Below are 24,774 nucleotides of genomic sequence, written 5' to 3' on the forward strand. Positions count from 1 at the left end.
TAACAAAATAATATGTGACTGATCGCTATGAAATTGGTAATGGTAAACCATTTTTGACCAACAAAATCAGCAGTTTCATATGGTTTAACCTAATAAAAGGAACTCAAGTTACCAATGTGATCTAACTCCTCTCTGAAGAAAGTGCTTTGTGGGCAAATGATCTGCCTAACCAAGAACACATCTCAAGTCAGGGATCTAGGCTGACTAGCAAACTGGCCTGGAGAAAAATTAGTTCTGAGCCACTCTTTGCTACAACAGCAGAGATAAGTAGATCCACCAGACTGAATGCCCCACAAAGCCATAATTACTGAGAATATGACATTTTACACATAAATTTTACAGACCCCTGATCTAGACCATGATTCTCAAAGTATAGTCTGAAAAATAAGTTTCTTAAGCTCTACTGTTTGTAATAAGACAATATCTATTCTTTGCTCATATGTACATACTATAAATATATATATATATACACACACATATATATACATATACATTATATATATCATACATAATTTTTAAAGACACTACCTGACTAATCTTTCATCAACTGTCCATTAATTTGGGAATAGTTTTTAGCTCTAGCCAATCAATGAGTAGACTGTTTGTCTCCTTTCATGGATGAAGATAAACTGAAGCCCACTAAGATTATTAGGGACTACTGATATCAAAGAGAAACTATCAAGTCACAGATTGAGAATCTACCCCCGAAACTGCCCTAAAGGTATATTTTATAAAGTACCAGCTTTAATATTGACTAGAATTTCATGAAGGTTATAAACATGAATTCTTTCAGACACATAAATTTAACTCTTGTGTAGTCAAACATGGTTTGGTTACTGAGATACTAGAAGCATTACAGAACTACAGTAGTTGAAATTAACAAATACAATGGACACTGGAACTAGTGCAGTATTAAATTAGCTGAAATTTCCAAATAGTCCTAATAAGGAAGTCAGTTTCACACACGTATTAAACACAGGCTTTGTTCTAGGTGCTACAACTTGGCACTACACTCATAACACCAATAAGACACTAATATGAGAAAATTAAATTAAATTAAATTAAATTAAATTAAATTAAATTAAATTAAATACAGGGCACCTGGGTGGTCCAGTCAGTTAAGCATCTTACTTTAGCTCACTCAGGTCATGATCTCACGGTTCATTAGTCCAAGCCCCACTTCGTAGGTGAGTCCCACTTCTCTCTCTCTCTCTCTCTCCCTCTCCCTCCCTCCCTCTCTCTCAGTCCTTGCTCACTTGTACCCTCTCTCTCAAATAAATAAATAAATAAATAAATAAATAAATACATACATACATACAGACTTGTGTTTATCTAAAACAGAAGTATTATGGCAATTACTTACCACCATTAAATCACAGACCCAAAAATCCCATACTAAGCAAGTAGGTTGCACACACAGAGGTTACCACCTTGACCAAATATTCTTATAAAAGGACTAGAGCTTAATCATTATTCTACAAGAATTCAAAATTATATAAAAGACAAAGTCTTAGAGGAGGCTTAAGATACCTAGATGTTTCTGATAATCTTAGTATTACTACATACTAAAGTAATTATACTTGTAGAGCTCTTGACAATTTTTAAAACATTTTCACATTTTATCACCTTTGATCCTTATGATAACCCTGAGAGCTAGAAATGGTAGATTTTATTATTCTAGTTTCAGAGAGGAGATCATGGAGGCTCTGTGAAATGAAGGGAGCTTTCTCAAGGATACACATACATTAAGAATATCTTGAGGGGCGCCTGGGTGGCTCAACTGGTTAAGCTTCGGCCAGGTCACGATCTCATGGCTCATGAGTTCAAGCCCCATGTCGGACTCTGTGCTGGCAGCTCAGAGCCTGGAGCCTGCTTCAGATTCTGTGTCTGCCTCTCTCTCTCTCTCTCTCTCTCTCTCTCTCTCTCTCTGCCCCTCCCCCACTCATGCTCTGTCTCTCTCTCTCAAAAAATTTAAAAAAAATTTTTTTTAAAGAGTATCTTGATACTTAGCACACATCCAGGTCTTTCACTCCACAAGTAGTGTTCTTTTCCATTTTGAAGGAAGAAAAAGTGAGATTAAAGTTGTTTCCTAATCTTATAGTGGATTAACTATTTAGTTCCCAATTTTCAGGTAACCTACTTCCAAAAACCCATAGGTCTCCAAGAATTAGCGAGGCACATAAAAATCGTTGTTTATATGAATTAAAACAAGAGAGACATGTCGTTAACAAAATTGACAAGTTTATATTGCAAACTACATTCAAATTTCTAGTAATAATAAAATTTATTTTTATATAACTAGCCTATAATTTCAGTAGTCAGCATAATTTTAACCTGTAAAGAAGTCATTAAAAAAGATAAATCAGAGCTCATTTTTTTTCCAAAAGTGATGCTTTAGGATTATTATCTATTTTTCGACTTTCTGTTTAAGAATTTACTATAATAATATAATTTACTTATACCACTTTAGTCATATCATTTCATAAAGAACATATGAAAAGCATTTAAAATAGATCATTGGAGGGTCTGGGTGGCTCAGTCCCAACTTCGGCTCAAGTCATGATTTCACAGTTTGTGAGTTCAAGCCTCACACATTGGGCTCTCTGTCAGTGCAGAGCCCGCTTCAGTTCCTCTGTACGCCCCCCTCTGCCCCCCCCCTAAAATAAATAAACATTAAAAAAATTAAAATAGGTTATTGAAAAATAAGACTTGAAAAATGTTGAAATCAGTAAGACCATTCAAACTATAAATAACGTATCAAGGAAAAGGAAGTGAACTACAAAAGAAAATATCATATTTTTGAAAGTAGCTAAAAAATTATATTTCAAATGTTTTTAATAAAGTATCAACACTAAATTCTTATGTTAAAATGGTATTAAAGCTAATCTCCTATGAAACTTAAGAATATTTCCAACTTTACTGCAGATTTCAGGCGAATACCTCTTCCAGTCCTCTGCTATGCCCAAAATTTCCAAGTGCTGAGCCTCTCATACTATGAGGATCAAATGGGATAACATATGCAAAACTGCTTTGAAAAATATAAAGTTGTGGGGGGCCTAGCTGGCTCAGTTGGTAGACCATGTAAGCCCCACATTGGGCATAGCACTTACTTAAAAAAACAGATGAAGTTGTATGCAAGTATAAGACATTCTTTTAATTAACAAATAGCCTGTAAACAAAAATATATATGATGTAAATTTTTAAAACACAAAATTTTTTATTTAACTGACATAATTTTAAATCTCAACACTGAGAATAACCTGGAAGAGGTTTGTGCAGATATTAAAATACAGGGTGGACTGTTAAAAATGCAGACTGACCACATGCACTTCCCCCGCTTTCCCTTCCCTAATCTACTAATGGTAAAAGTATAAAACAAAAAGCAACCAATTAACTCATAAGTATAAGGAGCATAAATATAGTGACAAGAGCAGATGAAAAGACTACAATACATTTTTGGAGAGAAAGTAGTAACCTAAGCAACTAAAAGAGGAATGTTAATGAATAGTGAGTCAATTACCTTGCAGACTATCTGAAAGACTCACCATTTGGAAGTGGAAGGAGGATTCATTGAAGTCTATATACAGTTGGCTAGACCCTGAGGCTGTTTTCTAATCTGTGTCACTCAATGGGAGTTGAAGAAATTGAACCAAGAAGGCGCTGGACTTGGGCTACAGTCCAACACAGCAGTTGGACAACACAGAAGATCTGGCCTGAAAACAAAATAATTAAGTGAAAGTTTACACACAGAACTGTTAAATGTCAAGCTCTTTTCCCATTCTTTGTTCACCAGTAGCAAAGCATTCTCACTTTCTCTCTCTCTTTTTCTCTTTCTCACACACACACACACACACACACACACACACACACACACACACCTTTCCATTCTTCAGAAAAGTCTGTAACATTCTTTTCTCTGGAAAGAACTAAAAGCTACAGAGAAAAGCAGGATACCATTTGGACATTCTAAAAGGATGGGTCTTTGCCTAATCACTCTAGAGCAAAATTTACCCGTTGTACATATAAATCTTCTGAATGGCTTTATTACAGTCTTCCTCTTAAATATAAATGGAAAACCAAATGTCAAGAGATATCTGAGGGAAGTCTCCACCAAGAAAGACCTCTTACTTGGGGCACCTGGGTGGCTCAGTCGGTTAAGTGTCCGACTTTAGCTCAGGTCATAATCTCATGGCTTCTGAGTTTGAGCCCTGCGTCAAGCTCTGTGCTGACAGCTCAGAGCCTGAAGCCTGCTTCAGATTCTGTCTCCCTCTCTCTGCTCCTTCCTGACTCTCTCTCTCTCTCTCTCGCTCTCTTAAAAATAAATAAACATTAAAAAAAAAACCTCTTACCTAAAGCAAAAAATAGAAAAAAGAAAATAGCTGAAGGGAATTAATATAATATAGGGAGGAAACAAAACAAAACAACCCTCCAACTAATATCCTCAAAGAGGAATAATAAAATAAAAAAGGACTCTTGAGGAAAAAACAGGATAGCTGAAATTTTTTTTTAATTGAATAGAAGGGTTGAAAAGTAACTGAAGAACCAAAATCTCCATCCAAAAAGAGATTTATTCCAAAATACATCATTGTGAACTTTCAGGAAACAGGGCGGTGGGGAGGGGGGGAGATCCTGGAAGTTTTAAGAGATAGAAAGTAGATTATATACAAATCATTGAGAGTCAGAAAGAGAGCAGATTTCTCAAAAGTAGCAATGAAGTATAAAAGACAAAAATCGAACCCAGAAGAGCTATGAAGGGAAGGCTCAAGATGACAGCTGGACAGAACAAGCATCTCAAATTTAAGCAGAATGATGGACTCTGGAAAGGAGACCTCTAGGAAATGTAACTGGTATGTTTCAGCATACTACTCATGGTCATATAGCAGAAATGTTAGAGCAATTGGTATTCAGAAAATTAAGTAAATTGAAAAATAAAGCCATTATTGGGGCACCTGGGTGGCTCAGTCAGTTAAGCATAGGACTTTGGCTCAGGTCATGATCTCATGGCTCAGGAGTTCCTGCCCTACATGGGGCTCTGTGCTGACAAATCAGAGCGTGGAGCCTGCTTTGGATTCTGTGTCTCCCTCTTTCTGCCCCTCCCCCACTTGCACGGTCTGTCTGTCTCTCTCTCTCTCAAAAATGAGATCAGGAACATGACAAGGATGTCCACTCTCACCACTGTTGATTAACATAGTGTTGGAAGTTCTAGCATCAGTAATCAGACAACAAAAGGAAATCAAAGGCATCAAAATTGGCAAAGATGAAGTCAAGCTTTCACTTTTTACAGATGACATGATACTATACATGGAAAACCCGATAGACTCCACCAAAAGTCTGCTAGAACTGATATATGAATTCAGCAAAGTTGCAAGATACAAAATCAATGTACAGAAATCAGTTGCATTCTTATACACTAATAATGAAGCAACAGAAAGACAAAGAAACTGATCCCATTCATGATTGCACCAAGAAGCATAAAATACCTAGGAATAAACCTAACCAAAGATGTAAAGCTCTGTATGCTGAAAACTATAGAAAGCTTATGAAGGAAATTGAAGAAGACATAAAGAAATGGAAAAACATTCCATGCTCATGGATTGGAAGAATAAATACTGTTAAAATGTCAATACTACCCAAAGCAATCTACACATTCAGTGCAATCCCAATCAAAATTGCACCAGCATTCTTCTCGAAGCTAGAACAAGCACTCCTAAAATCTGTATGGAACCACAAAAGACCCTGAATAGCCAAAGTAATATTGAAGAAGAAGACCAAAGCGGGAGGCATCACAATCCCAGACTTTAGCCTCTACTATAAAGCTGTAATCATCAAGACAGCATGGTATTGGCACAAAAACAGACACATAGACCAGTGGAATAGAATAGAGACTTAAGAATTGGACCCACAAAAGTATGGCCAACTAATCTTTGACAAAGCAGGAAAGAAGAGCCAATGGAAACAAGACAGTCTCTTTAACAAATGGTGCTAGGAGAACTGGACAGCAACATGCAGAAGAATGAAACTAGACCACTTTCTTACACCATTCACAAAAATAAACTCAAAATGGATAAAGGACCTGAATGTGAGACAGGAAACCATCATAACCCTAGAGGAGAAAGCAGGAAAAAACCTATCTGACCTCAGCCACAGCAATTTCTTACTTGACACATCCCCAAAGGGAATTAAAAGCAAAAATGAACTATTGGGACCTCATGAAGATAAAAAGCGTCTGCACAGCAAAGGAAACAATCAACAAAACTAAAAGGCAACCAACAGAATGGGAGAAGATATTTACAAATGACATATCGGAAAAGGGCTAATATCCAAAATCTATAAAGAACTCACCAAACTTCACACCCAAAAAACAAATAATCCAGGGAAGAAATGGGCAGAAGACATGGATAGACACTTCTCTAAAGAAGACATCCAGATGGCCAACAGGCACATGAAAAGATGCTCAACGTCACTCCTCATCAGGGAAATACAAATCAAAACCACACTGAGATACCACCTCACGCCAGTCAGAGTGGCTAAAACGAACAAATCAGGAGACTATAGATGCTGGCGAGGATGTGGAGAAACGGGAACCCTCTTGCGCTGTTGGTGGGAAGGCAAAGTGGTACAGCCACTCTGGAAAAGTGTGGAGATTCCTCAAAAAATTAAAAATAGATCTACCCTATGTCCCAGCAATAGCACTGCTAGGAATTTACCCAAGGGATACAGGAGTGCTGATGCATAGGGGCACTTGTACCCCAATGTTTATAGCAGCACTTTCAACAATAGCCAAATTATGGGAAGAGCCTAAATGTCCATCAAGTGACGAATGGATAAAGAAGATGTGGTTTATATATGCAATAGACTACTACTTGGCAATGAGAAAGAATCAAATCTGGCCATTTGTAGCAATGTGGATGGAACTGGAGAGTGTTATGCTAAGTGAAATAAGTCAGTCAGAGAAAGACAGATACCATATGTTTTCACTCTTATGTGGATCCTGAGAAACTTAACAGAAGACCATGGGGGAGGGGAAGGGGGAAAAAAATGGCCAGATTTGATTCTTTCTCTGACTTCAGCACAGGCCATGATCTCACATCGAGCCCCTCATCGGGTTCTCTGCTGTCAGTGCAGAGCCCACTTCAGATCCTCTGCATCCCTCTCTCTCTGCCCCTCCCCACTCTCTCTTCCTCCCACTCTCAAAAATAAACATTAAAAAAAAAGGCAAGAAGTATTACATATTGGGCTCCCTAAAACCTACAGTTGCCGTGACATTTTCAATTTTTCTTGTCAAGAGTCAAAGCATGGCTGTAGAAAAACAAAACAGTAAGCTAGTGGTCAACCTTGCACAGCAGACGAAAGAAGATCAATCAGAGCTATATCAGCATTGATCTGTCTCTGGAATGAATGATTAACACATGCTGTGGGAACCTGCTTAGAGATAGCATATGACGACTATTGTCAGCCAACAGCCAATTAAAGAATAAAGATCACAACAATGTTCAGTCTCCTATCTCAGTCTCTAAGGTAGCTATTCCAATGCCTTATACCATTCTTGGGCAAAGAGCAGGCCAAAACACAACTGCCCTTTTCAACAATAGATAACATATAAAAGTAACTCTTCAAGAAAAGGAAGAGGGACCATATGTGGAAAAGAGAAAAAAAAAAACACATTTGAAGAGCTAGTGCATAAAATAGAATCTTAATAGAATTTTTTTTTTCTTCAACGTTTTTTATTTATTTTTGGGACAGAGAGAGACAGAGCATGAACGGGGGAGGGGCAGAGAGAGAGGGAGACACAGAAATCAGAAACAGGCTCCAGGCTCCGAGCCATCAGCCCAGAGCCCGACACGGGGCTCGAACTCAGGGACCGCGAGATCGTGACCTGGCTGAAGTCGGACGCTTAACCGACTGCGCCACCCAGGGGCCCCGAATCTTAATAGAATTTTAAAGAAAACTGGTTTGCATCAGATAATATATATAATTATATAGACTATATACAGTATATATAGTTATATAGACTAACTATATAGTTATATGAACTATAACATATATATAGTTATATGGACTATAACATATATATAGTTATATGGACTATAACTATATAGTTATATAGAATATGACTTGATGAAACAGATTTTTGAAAAGAACTGAAAAAGCAAAAGATACAAGGGGAAAAAAATACCACAGAACTTGAAATCGTATTAGAAACAGCTCTGGGGGGCGCCTGGGTGGCTCAGTCGGTTAAGCGTCCGACTTCAGCTCAGGTCATGATCTCACGGTCCGTGAGTTCGAGCCCCGCGTCGGACTCTGGGCTGATGGATCAGAGCCTGGAGCCTGCTTCCAATTCTGTGTCTCCCTCTCTCTCTGCCCCTCCCCTGTTCATGCTCTGTCTCTCTCTGTCTCAAAAATAAATAAGCGTTAAAAAAAAAATTAAAAAAAAAAAAAAGAAACAGCTCTGAGTAGAATAGGTAATTCAGAAAACCAAGTTAACTTGGATGGCAAGCCATCGAAAATCCTTCAGAATAAGTATTACAAAATAAAGGTGGCTAGATTCTAACAAAGTAGTTAGAACAAAGATGATCGATTTGTAAGACAGACTACTGAGATCTAATGTAAGTAATACTCTTTTTTGGACAGAAAGACAATAGGAACATAAAATTTTCAAGGATATAGAGGTAAAAAACTGAAAGGTCTTATGTTTCAGGAAAAATTAACAGGGAATGATCAAAATTTAGATATTGTATAGAATTCTGCCAAGTTTTAAGGATAAAGAAAAGATGCTATTAGCATCCAGAAGAAATAAAATAATTTATGTTGGCCTCATCCATCTCCTCAGCAACATGAGACAACGGATAAAAGTGAGTACTGTGTACAACGCAGAGTGAAAAAGAATATGACATGGGATTTTCTACTTAGAAGAATATAATTTTAATGGATATTTAACATTCCATTTAATGGTTGTACTATAATTTACTACTATGGTCTATTATTGATACATATTTAGATTGTTTCTGGAATATCATTTAAACCATGCTGAATAAAAAATAAGAAAAAAACCATATATTATTTAAAATACATGCAAGTTTACCTATAAGATAAAATCCTGGAAGTACAATGGCCGAATCAAAGGTTACATGCATTTAAAATTTTCATTCTGCTAAACTGTCCTGTATAAGAGATTGTACCAGTTTTTTTGCCCACCAGCAATGGAGTAAAGTGCTTGCTCACTGCAACTCAGAACACTGTGTTATTAGATTTCTGATCTTTTTCAGGGCACCTGGGTGGCTCAGTCAGTCGGTTGAGCGTCCGACTTTGGCTCAGGTCATGATCTCACAGCTTGTGAGTTCGAGCCCCGTGTCACGCTCTGTGCTGACAGCTCAGAGCCTGGAGCCTGCTTCAGATTCTGTGCCTCTCTCTCTCTCTGCCCCAACCCACTCACGTTCTGTCTCTGTCTCTCTCAAAAATAAACATCAGATTTCTGATCTTTTTCAACCTTAAAGATAAAGCTTATTTGGGGTGCCTGCGTGGCTCAGTCGGTAAAGCATCCGACTTCAGCTCAGGTCATGAACTCGTGGTTTGTGAGTGTGAGTCCCACGTCGGACTCTGTGCTGATAGCTCAGAGCCTGGAGCCTGCTTCAGATTCTGTGTCTCCCTCTCGCTCTGCCCCTCCCCCACTCATGCTCTGTCTCTGTCTCAGAAATAAATAAACATTAAAAAAATTTTTTTAATTATTTTATGGTAACCTAATAATTTGGAATTATCTTACCATATTTCATCAGTTGAAGACACCATTATTTAAAAGGTATGCCATTATTTTACATACCTCTAAACACGAAAAAAATCTACAAAGTAAACTGTGCTTTCAAATCATCCATTTTCAAATACATGAAAAATTCTGATTTCAGGGGTACCTGGGTGGCTCAGTTGGTTAAGTGCCTGTCTTTGGTTCAGGTCATGATCTTAGGTTCTTGAGTTCAAGCCCCACATTGGGGTCTCTGGTGACAGCATAGAGCATGCTTGGGAGTCTGTCTGTCTGTCTACCCTTCCCCAGCTTGTGCTCTCACTCGCTCTTTCAAAAATAAATAAACATTAAAAAAAGTTCAGATTTCAGAAATAATTTCAGAGATGTGAAAATATGAACAGGTGCTTCTTAGAATCAACCAGATACGATATATGAGAAAGGCTGAGTATCTGAAAACGATTTTTTTTAATATGCAACAATCAGGAATACAACACAAATATATGCTTCCCAGAGCAAATAAAACAACAATTAAATTATTTGAAGCCACAATCCATACAACTAAAATGTATTTAGTTTTATTATTTTAATTATTTTATTTTTTAAGTTTATTTATTTTGAGAGCAAGAGAGACAGCACAAGTGGGGGAGGGGCAGAGAGGGAGAGAATCCCAAGCAGGCTCCCCACTGTCAGTGCAGAGCCATAGGGCTTGAACTCATGAATCCTGAGATCAAGACCTGAGCAGAAACTAAGAGTCAGGCACTCAGCCGACTGAGCCACCCAGGTGCCCTTACAACTACAATGTATTTAAAAATGTGGGGCTGCTGGGTGGTTCAATCGGTTAAGCATCTGACCGGCTCAGGTCATGGTCTCACAGTTCGTGAGTTTGAGCCCCACATCGGGCTCTGTGCTGACAGCCTGGAGCCTGCTTTGGATTCTGTCGGTCTGTCTGTCTGTCTGTCTCTCTCTCTCTCTCTGCCCCTTCCCCACTCACGCTCTGTCTCTCAAAAAATAAATGCTAAAACGAAAATTTATTTTTTTTTAATTTTTTTTTCAACGTTTATTTATTTTTTTAAGACAGAGAGAGACAGCATGAACGGGGGAGGGGCAGAGAGAGAGGGAGACACAGAATCGGAAGCAGGCTCCAGGCTCTGAGCCATCAGCCCAGAGCCTGACGCGGGGCTCGAACTCACGGACCGCGAGATCGTGACCTGGCTGAAGTCGGACGCTTAACCGACTGCGCCACCCAGGCGCCCCGAAAATTTATTTTTAATGTATTTAAAAATGAAGAACTTGGGGCGCCTGGGTGGCGCAGTCAGTTAAGCGTCTGACTTCGGCTCAGGTCATGATCTCACGGTCCGTGGGTTCCAGCCCCGCGTCGGGCTCTGTGCTGACAGCTCAGAGCCTGTAGCCTGTTTCAGATTCTGTGTCTCCCTCTCTCTGTGACCCTCCCCCATTCATGCTCTGTCTCTCTCTGTCTCAAAAATAAATAAACGTTAAAAAAGAAAAATTTAAAAATGAAGAACTTATTGGAGTACCTGGCCGGCTCAGTTGGTTAAGCATCAGACTTTGATTCAGGTCACTATCTCACAGGTCACTATCTCACTGTTCGTGAGTTTGAGCCCTGTTATGGGTGAGCACAAGCCCCACTTCAAATGAGCCCCACTTCTCTCTCACTCCCTTTTTGCCCCTTGTGGGATTCTCTCTCCCTCTCTCTTTCTGCACCTCGCTCACTTGTGCCCTCTCAGTCTCTCAAGAAAATTAAATAAATAATAAAAAAATTTAACAATGAAGAATTTATAAAATGGAGAAATGGTAAAAAGGGATTTAATTCAGTTAACTCTAAATGTGATTGTAACAAACAAAACAGAATTGTTATAACTATTAAAATAATAGGTACATGTAAAAAATAAGAAAAATTTGATGAAAATTATCTGTGATAAAAATTCCTGAACATACCATTAAAATATTAGCAAAAAGTATGTTAAGTTATTCATCTCTCATGATAAAAAGGTATTTAATAAAACTTAACATCCATCTTTTTTTTTTCTTTTTTTAATCTTTCAAAAGCACCTGGCTGGCTGAGTCCATAAAGCATATGACTCTTGATCTCAGGATCATGAGTTGAAGCCCCATGTTGGGCACAGAGCTTATTTAAAAAAAATAACCTAGGGGCACCTGGGTGGCTCAGTCAGTTGGGCGACCGACTCATGATTTCAGCTAGGTCATCATTTCATGGTTCGTGAGTTTGAGCCCTGTGTCAGTCTCCACGCTGACAGTGTGAAGCCTCCTTGGGATTCTCTGTCTCCCTCTCTCTCTGCCCCTCCCCTGCTTGCTTGTGCATGCTCCCTCAAAATAAACAAATAAATATTTTAAAAAATAATAAAATCGGGGCACCTGGGTGGCTCAGTCGGTTAAGCACTGGACTTTAGCTCAGGTCATGATCTCACGGCTCATGGGTTCGAGCCCTGGGTCAGGCTCTGTGCTGACAGCTCAGAGTCTGGAGCCTCCTTCAGATTCTGTCTCTCTCTCTCTCTCTCTCTCTCTCTCTCTCTCTCTCTCTCTCTGCCCCTCTCCCATTCACACTCTGTCTCTCAAAAATAAACCTTAAAAAAAATTAATAAATAATAAAATAAAATTCACTAGGAAAACGACTGTAAGAATACCAGAAAAAATCTAATTAAGAGTAATAAAAAGATTTTAAGCAATATCAATTCAATCAGTATTGTACTGGTCTTCCATTTCCACTTCAGAAAGTTGCAAGAGAAAATTAATTCCATCCTAACACTGAGGATAAGTTAGATAATCTATAAAATTTAGTGTTTTCTGAAAGTACATAAGAGGGCTGAGGATGCAGGAAAGCTCATGATCTGAAAATCCAGAAAATGCTTAGCCCTAGGACTGAAGAGATTCCTGACTGCTCTCATCTTGGGAGAAAAGAGGAAGAAGAGGAGGCTACTTCACAAAATAAAGGAGAGCAAAAAACAAGCAAACTGTATCTTTAAGTCCTGGAAAAAAAAAAAAAAAGCTGGCCAAGAATTCTGTATCTAATAAAAATATCCTTCAAAAATGAAAGCAAAGTAAAACTTCAGACAGATACAGTTGAAAGGCCACAGTGACCTGTGTTACAAAAAAAAAATCTAAATATTCTTTAGGGTGAAGAAAAATAACATAGAAACTCAGCTCTACAGGAAGCAAGAGAGAAAAAAGGGTAAATATATTGATAAATACAAAGGAATTTTTAAACATTACATATATACATGCATCTTTAAATTTCACTAAAAGATTGATTCATTACATTTTTAAAAATATAGGACACATGTAGAAGTAAAGTATGTAAGGGCACATAAGGTGAGATGGTCATTACAAGTATAAATGATAATATTCTTACACTGCTCATAAAATACTAAAATAGATTTGAAAATAAGCTATGATAAATTTAAGATACATATGAAATCTCTAGTACTACCAATAAAAAAATAACATGAAGAGATAAAACTAAAAAGACAGGACAAGAAATATTTTTCTAAAAGCTCAGTTCATCCAAAAAGGAGGCAGGGAAGAAGACTAAAGAATAAATGAAAAAATGGAAAAAGAATACCAATATACTTAACCCAAACACAGAAAAAAGTTATAAAAATAAAAAATGAACTACATACCACTATTAAAACACAGAGGTTGTTGTGAGACTGGATAAACAACTACAAACCAACTGTATATAGTTTATAACAAACACATTTTAAACATAAATACACAGATGTGTTAAAAGGAAAAAGCAAGAGGCAAACATTAAGCTTGTATTAATGTCATACAGGACAGGCTTCCATGTAAAAAGTATTTTTGGGAATAGAATGGACGTTTAATAATGATAAAGTGGTCAATCTATCAAAAGGACACAGCTGTCTTAAATGTGTATGTGACTGATAACACTACCAAATATTTTTCAAAAACTGACAGAACTGAAGGGGAAAATAGATAAATCTACAATCATAGTTAATCATAACTAAAACTTAACACTTCTCCCAGAGTAACTGATGGAATAAAGAGACATTAAAATGTGAAGATAAAAGGCTCAAGCAACACTCTCAACCAGCTTGACCTAAATGACATTTAGACTATTCCATCCACCACCAGTAGAATACACATTTTCCCCCAAGGGTAACTGAACACTCACCAAGACAGACCATAGGTTAGGCAAGGAAAAAATTCTCGATAAATTTAAAGGTATTGAAATAATACATGTTTTCTGAGCACGACATTGTTAATTTAGAAATCAATAGCAATGAACTACCTAAAAAAATTCCAAAATATTTGGAAATAAAATAGCACACCTAAATAAATAAGGGATCATAGAACTTAAACTTTTAAATATTTTTAACTAAATGATAATGAAAATATCCCATGTTTGTGGGATGTAGCTAAAGCATGCTTAGAGGAAAACTTATAGCTTTAAATGCTTACATAAAAAGGAAAAACTATATTATTTATGCTTCCACCTTAATAAATTAGAAAAAGATGAACAAATTAAACACAAAGTAAAAGAAAAAAATGAAAATAGGAATCAAATATGTGAAATAGAAAACAGGCAAATCAATAAAATCAACAAAGTCAAAAATGTAAAATATAGGACATACGACACGATAAAATCATGAAGTCTGACAGTGAAGTATTTGGTACCAGTTCAGTCACTGGTACAAATTTTGCTTTATTAATTGCTTTATAATAAGTATGTATAAAAAAAATGTGGCTTCCTAGTTTTCCCAACCAGTCTCATGTTTGCAGCTTTCACACTTGATCTCTGAGCACCCATTTAACTCCAAAATTATGATGATTTGTCTAGCAATTATAAATTACTGATAATTAGAACAATGTCTTGCACATTGCTGTTTCAATGGCTAGATGCACAATCATTCTGAGTTATTAAATACAGACATTTCAAAGAATACTGGTAATGATGGGCACAGATAAATATAAAACGATTAAAATTTTTCATCATATAAAAAATGTATACATACCATCAGATGTTTATTTGGTCTATAAATGCGTAATTAACTCCTATTAAAAGATGAGGCACCTGTGGCTACTTCATAAATACTGATGTTAAGATGATGTAATATCGCCTTACAGTACGTTGTCTAAGTCTAAACTAAATAAATCAATACATAAATGCTTAAAGAAAATCCAAAACCATGGACAAACGTGATCTTCCCAATAAGCTATTTCCCAGTGACCCATAGCTTATAACAGCTTTCATGCTCTGCGCATTAACATCATCTATTACATGAAAAATAATCCCACCCCCTCTACCGGCAAACCCACAGCATCGCGGGTTCGTTGCCAGATCGGATTTTTTTCCTCTCTCCCATCTTTCTCAGGCATCAGGTATCTGACCACTGACATCATTTCGGCACCCGACCAGGTGATCCGCGTTTCCAAGAGCCGGATAGGTGCACGGGGCTGGGTTCACGGCCTCAGGCCGCAGTATTTGTGCGCGGAACCCCTCGGGAGCTCTAGCATTCCGCGGTTCGCCTTACGCCGCACATTCACTTATGTTTTGTTTTTACCAAACGCTTGCCACTTCGTTTCTAAAGAAGGCGTTTCCATCACAAAATAATGACATAAAAATAAACACAACAGAAAAAAGAGGTCAGCAGGAAAGCACCTAAATGCTGTGAACACCTGCCTCTAATGGAAGCGATCTCCACCTTCCAGAGAAATCACCCAAATAAGCCTCAGGCTGGTGCGCACGTTCGCTACCGGGGCGGCGTGAAAGAAAGCTCCTTTCGTCCGGAGAGGACCCAGCCTCTCCAGAAACCACTCCTTGCGGGTTCTGCCCGGAGGAGCGCGGACCAGGACTTCGTCCCAGGGGGAGGCCGCAGGGGCCGGCGAGGCCTCGAGAGACAGCGTGCGCGCGTGGCAGGCGCCTCCCGCCGCGCTTCCACCTCAGGGCGTCTCCACGGAAACGAGGGTTTGGCCTCCGGCCCGCCAGGCCCGGAGAGGGCGCGGCCTGACCGCCACTGGGAGGCCGCAGACTCTCACCGCGACGCTGGAACCGCGACGCGCCGGTCCTCCGCCACCTCGGGTCGCGCTTAACTGCGCGGAGGTCCGTCACAGCACCCGTTCCCGGCGCCGCCACCCGCGAGCCCCGCGACGCTACCGGGCCACTCCCGCAGCCCGTGCCCCTCCGCACCCGTGCGTGGAGGTGTCGGGCTCCGGCTGCGGGAGGCGGGAGATTTAAACCGGGCGGCCTGGCGCGCGCGGAAGCCGCGCTGCCTTCGGCATCTCCGTCCGGCGTCCGCGTTCTCGCCCTCTCCGGCTCTTCCCGAACCCCACCGAAGCCCGGCTCTCGGTCCGTTTTTTGATGAACTCCTAGACCCTTTCTGTTCCTTCGCTACCAAATTCGTTTACTAACAAATACCAAACCGGTCAGAATATCGGAATTAAGGAACTGTTTGTGAGACCTCTGAGGCATTCCCTGTTTCCTTTCCTAAACCCGGGTCCCTCCCTGCCTCCGGGGCGGCACCGCACCTGCCAGGCCCTCCGAGAGACCATCTCTACCGGGCTATATGCTTCTGAGCCTCAGTCATTCCTGAATCGGGGCGCTTCTCAGTACCAGTGCCCGCACGCGGTAACTGTTCATGTGTTATATTTTAACTCTTAAAGGTTTAAAGATGATTAAGTTAGCAACTGTTAATAACTGACCTCAAATGCACATACACATAGCCTAAATTTGTTGTCATAAATGAGTCTTCAAAAGTAAAAGGCAAAATTTAAGCCTAAAAATTGAAGAAAAAAATTGGAAACAAGGCAAAAGTAAATTGTTACTGGTGTAAGATAATATAAATTCAAAGTGCTTTCTTTTTAAAGGTGATTCAAAAAATCCTATCAACTTTTCTAAAGCTCCACAAAGTATGAACTACAACTGTGACATAGGCTAGCGAGGAAAAAAGCTTACACTCCAGGTGATAACTAAAGTCTATAAGATCATGAAAGATGGAGTGAGATTCTATAATATTACAAAATACTTACCTAAAAAACCAGAAAGTGGTTTTAGAATAGGAAAAAGAATAGGCTATTTATACTAGAGTTAATTTGGATTGAAAAAAATTGAGATATCTTTAGACTAGGGATTCTTACTGAGATACATGGGGTTTCAACGAACAGGTGAATACCTGAAATAATAATCAAACTTTCGGTATCTTTTTTTTTTCTAATTGTTGGAAATGTAACCAAAGCCAAGTTCCACTGCCCAAAGCACACAAAGCCAATCACTGAGACGTCATATTTGCAAGGAAAGGGTTTATTCCAGAGGCAGCCAAAGAGATAAAAGGGCAAGCTTCAAATCTGCCTCCTAGAAGGGGTTGTGATTACATATATGCTGATGAAAAAGGTGGAGAAATTTATGGTAATTCATGAGGAAAGATGGGGCATGCACACTGAGCATACTCACTTTGAGGTGGAGACTTAAAATGAGGCACAATTCAGCCTCTACTGTCAGGAGGTCATCTTAGGACACAGGGGCTATGGGCATGTTCCAAGAGAGCCTAGATCAAAATGGATGGGGTCTTGGGCTCATTATCTAGGGTAAGGAAGACAGGGCCTTGCTGTTCATAGGCGGGAACTTATCTGTGACTTTTTAGCCCAGGTCTCCCTAGTGGATTTGTTAGTGGGGTCTGAAAACAAACGATAGCTGATTAGGGAGAAACAGGCCTCTGAAAAACTTTAGATTTCCTGTTAGTTTCAACCTCATTAACCCCATGGGGGGCAGCAACCTCAGAGAGAGTCCACAGCTTTCCTCAGATTCTCAAAGTCCAGATCCTTAAAAGGGTAAGAATTAGCATTTGGCAATAAAGATAACTGCTGTACTTCCTCAGATCTTTCCTGACTAACTCGTGCTAAGTTTGGCGTCCCACGTAAGGACATACCTCTGCTCTCAATAATTGTAATTATTTCTCTGTCTTCCCCATTGGATCCTTAGCTCCTCCAAGGTACATTTAGGCTGTTTAGTAGCTTTATCTCTTTTAACACAGTGCCTAATACATACTGCATTCTGAATGTGCATTCAATCAATAAATGAACAGAAGCAAAGACAGCTAATTGACAACTGAAGGATACTGTATAAAATACCTGAAAAGAATTGAACACCTTTCTTCCCAAAGAATAAATTATTCTAATAGAGTAAGCAAAACGACTTTCATAATGTTATCATGAAACATATATTAAGTTACTTGGGATATTTTAGAAAATGCTTGTTCCAAACAGGATGAAGTTTAACTTAAGAGGATATGAAATAGTTTTTCAGCCCAATCTGAAGCAGAGAAAGGCCCTCCAAGAAATATACCAGAAAGTCAGAGAAGTGACTGTGGGCAAGGGGTGTTGGCTTTGTTCACTTACTTGGAGAAAATTACTTAGATACACAAGACACCATAAAATGTAGCATTCATACATAATCACTTTTCCTTCACAGGTCACTAAGAAAAGCAGGTAAGTGGCAGCAGAGTATAAGAATGGTTTCAGCAAACAAGGTTAAGCTACTGACACTCTTCGAATCAGGTTTCCTTAATCATATATTTGATAAATGTTTGTAGAGTGAATTAATCCTCCTTTAGCTGTTGGTAAGAAAATATTTAAATGCCTTGTACTAGTTAGTACCTTAAATAAATAGGCGCCCACAGTAGTTAAAATGTAGTGGTTCATAAATAAGTTTTTAGAAAACAATTTAACACCATTAAAATATTTTTATATGGGAGGATTTAATTTCATCTAGAAGTACAAACAGTTATAGAAGTGTTATTTAATTTTCTATCAACAGATTTATCGTAGTGTAAAGTGTTTTCCTCCACGGTAGGCTTCTACAAGTGAACTAGAAAAGACGACCATTAGATATCTTGGAATATGGAGCTTCACAAATCTGCAATCCCAGAGCAATAAACAGCAACGATCTTTTGCACTATCAAGCAAACCTCTGGTTTATCTCTTAAATAAAACTTCAATTGATATTTAAAAACGTACTAAGAATTCTATACTTTTGTACTGTTTTACTTATTTGTTTTGAGAGAGAGTTTGTGGGGGGAGGGCAGAGAGAGGGAGAGAGAATCCCACAGAGGCTCCATGCTCAACCCTCAGATGTGGGGCTCAATTCCACTACTGTGAGATCATGAGCTGAGCCGAAATCAAGAGTTGGATGCTCAACCGACTAAGCCATCCAGGTGCCCCTGTACTGTTTTACTCTCATTAAGGATTAGGGATTTACTGAACTTGATGCCATGGAAATAGCTCCATTTCTTCAAGGTGTTCTACTTTCTCAGTAATTTGTTTGATCTTATCAAGGAAGTCAGAAGTAACAGGTCAGTTAACAAGTCAGGTAGTTAGTGAGGGTATGGTGAGCTATCTTCCCAGATGCCCACACTAGTATTTACTTACATGTGGCTAGCTAAACATGCTCTCTCCCATATTGCATTTGTGTTGATTCAAGTAAGGCTACAATTAGAGACATTAGGATGATTTTTTTAAATGTGAAGTGTTATAGACAGATTTTAAAAAGTATGGTTTCCTCCCCCTGAAACAACCATTGAACTTAATTTGGTATTAGTAATTCCCAGGCATGTTGTCTATACTTTTACTAACTATCCATAGAATTGACATGTTTCTCAACTTTCTATCAGATTGTACCTAACAAGATCATTCTCTGTAGTCTTTTTTTTTTTTTTTTAACATTTATTTATTTTTGAGAGACAGAGACAAAAGCACGAGCAGGGGAGGATCAGAGAGAAAGGGAGACACAGAATCTAAAGCAGGCTCCAGGCTCTGAGCTGTCAGCACAGAGCTTGACATGGGGCTTGAACCCATGAACCATGAGATCATAACCTGAGCTGAAGTTGGACACTTAACTGACTGAACCACCGAGGCACACCCATTTCTCTGTAGTCTTTATTACTCAGAGGCATGTGTCCTATCTTCATCAATTGGCTGTACACCTTCATACTCGATATTTAAGCTGTCTGGGTTGTGGTTTCCTTTAATAACATGAATAATGTGATAATTCAAATGACATGAGTGAATAACAAGATAATTTCTAAAGTTTCCTTTTGCTCATACAATTCCTATATGAAAAGAAATGAATCTTTAAAGAACACATATATTATTATGCATATAATTATTATGCATATATTACATTTTGTGGGATACTAATATGGAAATCAATTTTAAAGGCAAGAACATGCAAAGCTGAACCTAACATGGTAATTTGGTACCAATAAATGCCACTTAAATTTATATATAACCTTGTATATGAAGACATCTCCAAACTTATTCTTCACATTTATAAATACATCGTTCTTCTGGATGCCAATTGGCAAAATATATACTAGTTAAGAACTTGACCTCTAGACAACGATACATCCAAATTCAAATTGTGACTCTATTTACTGGCTGCATGAAATCTCGTCAAGTAACTTGACCTCTCTGACACATATATTCCTGCTTTAAAAAAAACTTTTTTTATATTTATTTTTGAGAGAGTGAAGATGAATGGGCGAGGGGCAGAGAAAGAGGGGGGAAAGAGGATCTAAGCAGGCTCTGTGCTGACAGCAGAGAGCCCCATGTAGAGCTTGAACTCAAACTGCAAGATCATGACCTGAGCTGAAGTCAGACACTCAACCAACTGAGCCACACAGGCACCCCTCCTCCTTTAAAATAAAGATCATTTAGTCATTTTAATGTCAAAGGATTGCTATGGTGGATTTTTTTTTCTTGCCATTTTAATAGACTGCCAGAAAATAATTTACTTCTTCAAATCTGTGAATATTGGTGGATAATGGAACAAAAATAGTCTATCTAATTCAATTAAGCAATACCATCCCCCCCCCCCCAATTCTAAGTTACATTAAAGATATACTTAGCTTAAAATAAAAAACACAAGAAAAGGCAGGTGTTGGGGAGGATGTGGAGAAAAAGGAACCCTCTTGCACTGTTGGTGGGAATGCAAACTGGTGCAGCCACTGTGGAAAATGGTATGGAGTTTCCTCAAAAAGCTAAAAATACAACCACCCTACAATCTAGTAATCACACTACTGGGTATTTACCTCCAAAATACAAAAGCACTAATTCAAAGAGATACATGCAATCCCTATGTTTGTTGCAGCATTATTTATAATAGCCAAACCAAGGAAACAGCCCAAGTATCCACTGATAAATGAAGATGTGAAATAGATGTGTATATACACATATACGTATACATACACAATGACATGTTATTTAACCATAAAAAGGAATGAAATCTTGCCATTTGCAAGGACATGGATGGAGCTACAGTATAATGCTGAGTTAAATTTTAAGTCAGAGAAAGACAAATGCCATGATTTCATTCATATGTAGAATTTAAGAAACAAAACCAACAAGCAAAGGAAAAAAGGGCAAACTAAGAAACTCTTAACTACAGAGAAAAAACATGGTTACCATAGGGGAGGAGGTTGGGTGGATGGGTGAAATCGGCGATTTAAGGTGTACACTTGTGATGAGCACTGGGTGATGTATGGAATCGTTGAATCACTATATTATACACCTGAAACTAATATAACACTATGATAACTATACTGGAGTTAAAATAAAAAGCTTAATAAAAACAAGGAAAAGAGATAAAATATTAATTACACATTAAGGTTTATTTTTTAATTTTAACGTTTATTTATTTTTGAGACAGAGAGAGACAGAGCATAACGGGGGAGGGTCAGAGAGAGGGAGACACAGAATCAGAAACAGGCTCCAGGCTCTGAGCTGTCAGCACAGAGCCCGATGCGGGGCTTGAACTCACGGACCGTGAGATCATGACCTGAGCCGGGGTTGGCTACTTAACCGACTGAGCCACCCAGGCGCCCCTTAAGGTTTATTTTTTTACTTGCTTTCTGAAACCTGATTCCATTTAGTGGCTTTTTTGTTTATTTTTATTTTAGAGAGAGCGTGCATGAGTGCAAGAGGGGGAGAGAGAATCTTTGTAAGTTTTTAAAATTTATTTTGAGAGAGAGAGAGCGAGCACGAGTAAGTGAAGAGCAGAAAGAGAATCCCAACCAGGCTCCGTGCAGGTTAGCACAGAGCCTGACACGGGGCTCAACCCCAAAAGCCTGGGATTATGATCTAAACTGAAAACAAGAGTCAGATGCTCAACCAACTGAGCCACCCAGGCACAACCACTCAGTGGCTTTTAAAATAAAATAAATACTAAATGAATATTGCTTGTATATGCAGTCTCCAAATGAATTTTTTTCCTTTTATAAGATATAGTAGTATAAAGATGATTTCTCCTTATATTTGCTTTATATAAGCAACTGATTTTTCAAAATTAGAATACATCAAAAGATTTTTTGTGAAAAGATTCAATGTTATCATCAGAAGTTCCCAGATAGTATTTCATTTGCAGGGTTATTTGCTCATTTTGCGATTATGTGTATTTTATATAAATCTAAGTTTTAATTTGTTTTCCTCAACAGTGTTAGGAAGCATTCTGATAATATTATTATGCATTGATGACAGTAGTTCCAAAATGGTCATTCTAAATTCAAAAGAAAAGGATATGACAAAACAAACACTGGTCATCTATTCATAGAAAATCTACTGTTTTTCTGCATTCTATGTAGAATTAAAAATCCTATATAACTCAAGTTTCTACCCTAATAATCTCTGAGTAATCATCATAGCCAGGTTTTGTTTTCATGGTTCTCAAAAAGATCATCATGTCTTACCATGTTTTCACCCATATGTGGATCCTGAGAAACTTAACAGAAGACCATGGGGGAGAAGAAAGGGGGGGAAAAAAAGTTAGAGAGAGGGAGGAGACTCTTAAATACTGAGAACAAGCTGAGGGTTGATGGGGGGTGGGGGAGAGGTGAAAGTGGGTAACGGGCGTTGAAGAGGGCCCTTGTTGGAATGAGCACTGGGTGTTGTATGGAAACCAATTTGACAATAAATTATATTTAATAATAATAATAAAAAGATGTCTTAGATGAGACCTGCAGGCAGTTTTACCTAAAAGAGGAAACAAAATTAAACTTCTTAGCATATGAAGAAATATGATTCCTTCTTTCCTCACATTATTTCTAAGCTATCATTTCTGATGGTTTGTGCTCTGGCAGAGGGAGCATTTCCACCCCCAACCAGTATCTGTCCAGATCTGTCTGGCTCAAATATTACTCTTCTATGATGCCTTTCTTGACATCCAACTTGCTCCCCACAAAGCTAATTGCTCCCTTCTCTATGCCACCTCTCTACCTTACATTTACATCTTTCTTTGCACTTAGGTCACTGTTACAATTCTTTTTTTTTTTTTAAGTTTATCTCTTTATTGAGAGAGAGAGCATGCAGGTATGTGCACACAGCAGAGAAAGGGAGAGAGAGAATCCCAAGCAGGCTCCATGCTGTCAGCACGCAGCCTGACACAGAGCTAGATCTCATGAACCGTGAGATCATGACGTTAGCCCAAATCAAAAGTCAGATGCTTAACCAACTAAGCCACCCAAGTGCCCTTGTTGTAACTAATCCTTAAATGAGTATTTCCATGCAAGAGTGTTATCTTTTTGGAGGTAGTGTCCATGTCTTACACATTTTTCGTTTTTTCCCCCCTTTTCTCCATTCCCAAAGAAACCCTGGTACGTATTAGAAGTTCAGGCATTTTCCTTGAACTAACAATTAGGTATACTTTGAGTCTAATTTTTAGTTTTAGGAAGTTTATTGTTAAACGGTAAGAAAGGAATTTCTTAAAACTTTGTTTGATGAGGTTTAAGAGCAAGCATCAACCTGTTTATGGACCTCATTACTATGGCAACAAAGCATAAATAATCCTCTATCAGTCGGCATGTACTGAGCACTGCACTATCTCATTCCTAACTTCACCCAGCACTAGGAAAGCAGCAACACTCATTTTCCAAGAGAACCTTAAGTGCATTTAAGTGCATGTAAAGCCCTTGTCTCTGGTAGAACTAAAATAGAGGAAAATGGACCATCGAAAAGGAGTCTCCTACTTTCGAGTTAGGGATAGGAGAGCAATATATTGTAGGCACTCAGTCTTCTAGGCTTCTGTTAGCCTCTCATGTTTTTCCTGTTTGAGGAGTAAGATCTAACCGCCTGAGTTATACAAGGAGAGAAATTTGAGTTTCACTAATGTTATGCCCGTCCTAAGGGAGAGTGCCTGAACCATGAATGCATCCTACCTTGGAATCAGGGTCAGTTCTAAAAATTTAATTTATAGGCCTCTTTACCTTTATTTCAACCACTTTGTATATGCAGACTACAACTGAAAAGCCCAGATTGGGGAAGTTAAGAAAGACATTTAAATAACTCTGTCCTTGGCTCATTCAGAGACCATCCAAAACAAGAATAAAAATTCTTCTTTATCCTGTAAAAGTTTGATTTCGAGACAGTACAGATATCATGAAATTTATACCAGTCTGCACTAAATGAGAAAAACAGTCTGCATTTTCTGGCTAACTTTATTCAGTTTTTTAACATTAAAATATACTTCCTTTAAATGATGTAACAACTATAGCTCTAGCTCTTGTGTGAAATGAGAACCATGTCCTAGGGGTAGAGGGAGTCTGGGTCTCTAATGAGTGTAGAACAAAACCACTCTCCCAGCCCTGGAATGCCTCTGGATTTCAACTTATGAGAGAACTAAACTCCTAACTGGTTTAATCCACTGTTAATTTTGTTCTCAACTGCAGCCAAGTATTATTTCCTGGACCCCTGTAATAGGAACATTTTCTGAGACACACTGCGTTAGTCTTGTGAGGAGACCAAACTTATTTTCCATATATTACTTAGAGGCTGAAGCGCTCTGCTTGAGGAATAACAATCCATTAAAGATGGAAATCATACTTTAAGAAGATATTTACCTTAAATATTTGGTATATAATAAATGCATTAAGATAAATGCTAATGATATAAAATTTATAGAATGTTTATTATCTAATACTAACTGAAAGGTTTTGTCTACAAATTCTATTCTTATCTGCATACCAGGATAAGATAGGGAGAAAGATTCCTGGTTACCA

The 24,774-nt window shown here is 38.4% G+C and overlaps 1 protein-coding gene and 1 long non-coding RNA gene across 2 annotated transcripts in view; one reads left to right on the forward strand and one right to left on the reverse strand.

The window, feature by feature from the left end:
• ICA1L (islet cell autoantigen 1 like) overlaps positions 1-15,407 on the reverse strand; it is a 90,766-nt gene extending 75,359 nt beyond the window's left edge. Inside the window, exons 1-2 of the mRNA XM_043577515.1 lie at positions 14,749-15,407; positions 3,546-3,713 (exon numbers count right to left, since the gene is read on the reverse strand). Coding sequence (XP_043433450.1) covers positions 3,546-3,571 — 26 coding nt within the window. The 5' untranslated portion in view covers positions 3,572-3,713; positions 14,749-15,407. The remainder of the gene's footprint in view (positions 1-3,545; positions 3,714-14,748) is intronic.
• Positions 15,408-15,926: 519 nt separating this feature from the next.
• LOC122481660 lies at positions 15,927-18,741 on the forward strand. Its single transcript, XR_006296908.1, has 2 exons — positions 15,927-16,361; positions 18,546-18,741. It is a non-coding gene; the product is annotated as an uncharacterized LOC122481660 (long non-coding RNA).
• Positions 18,742-24,774: the final 6,033 nt, after the last annotated feature.

The sequence above is a fragment of the Prionailurus bengalensis genome, chromosome C1 (genome assembly GCF_016509475.1).
Source record: "Prionailurus bengalensis isolate Pbe53 chromosome C1, Fcat_Pben_1.1_paternal_pri, whole genome shotgun sequence".
NCBI classification, from domain to species: domain Eukaryota; kingdom Metazoa; phylum Chordata; class Mammalia; order Carnivora; family Felidae; genus Prionailurus; species Prionailurus bengalensis.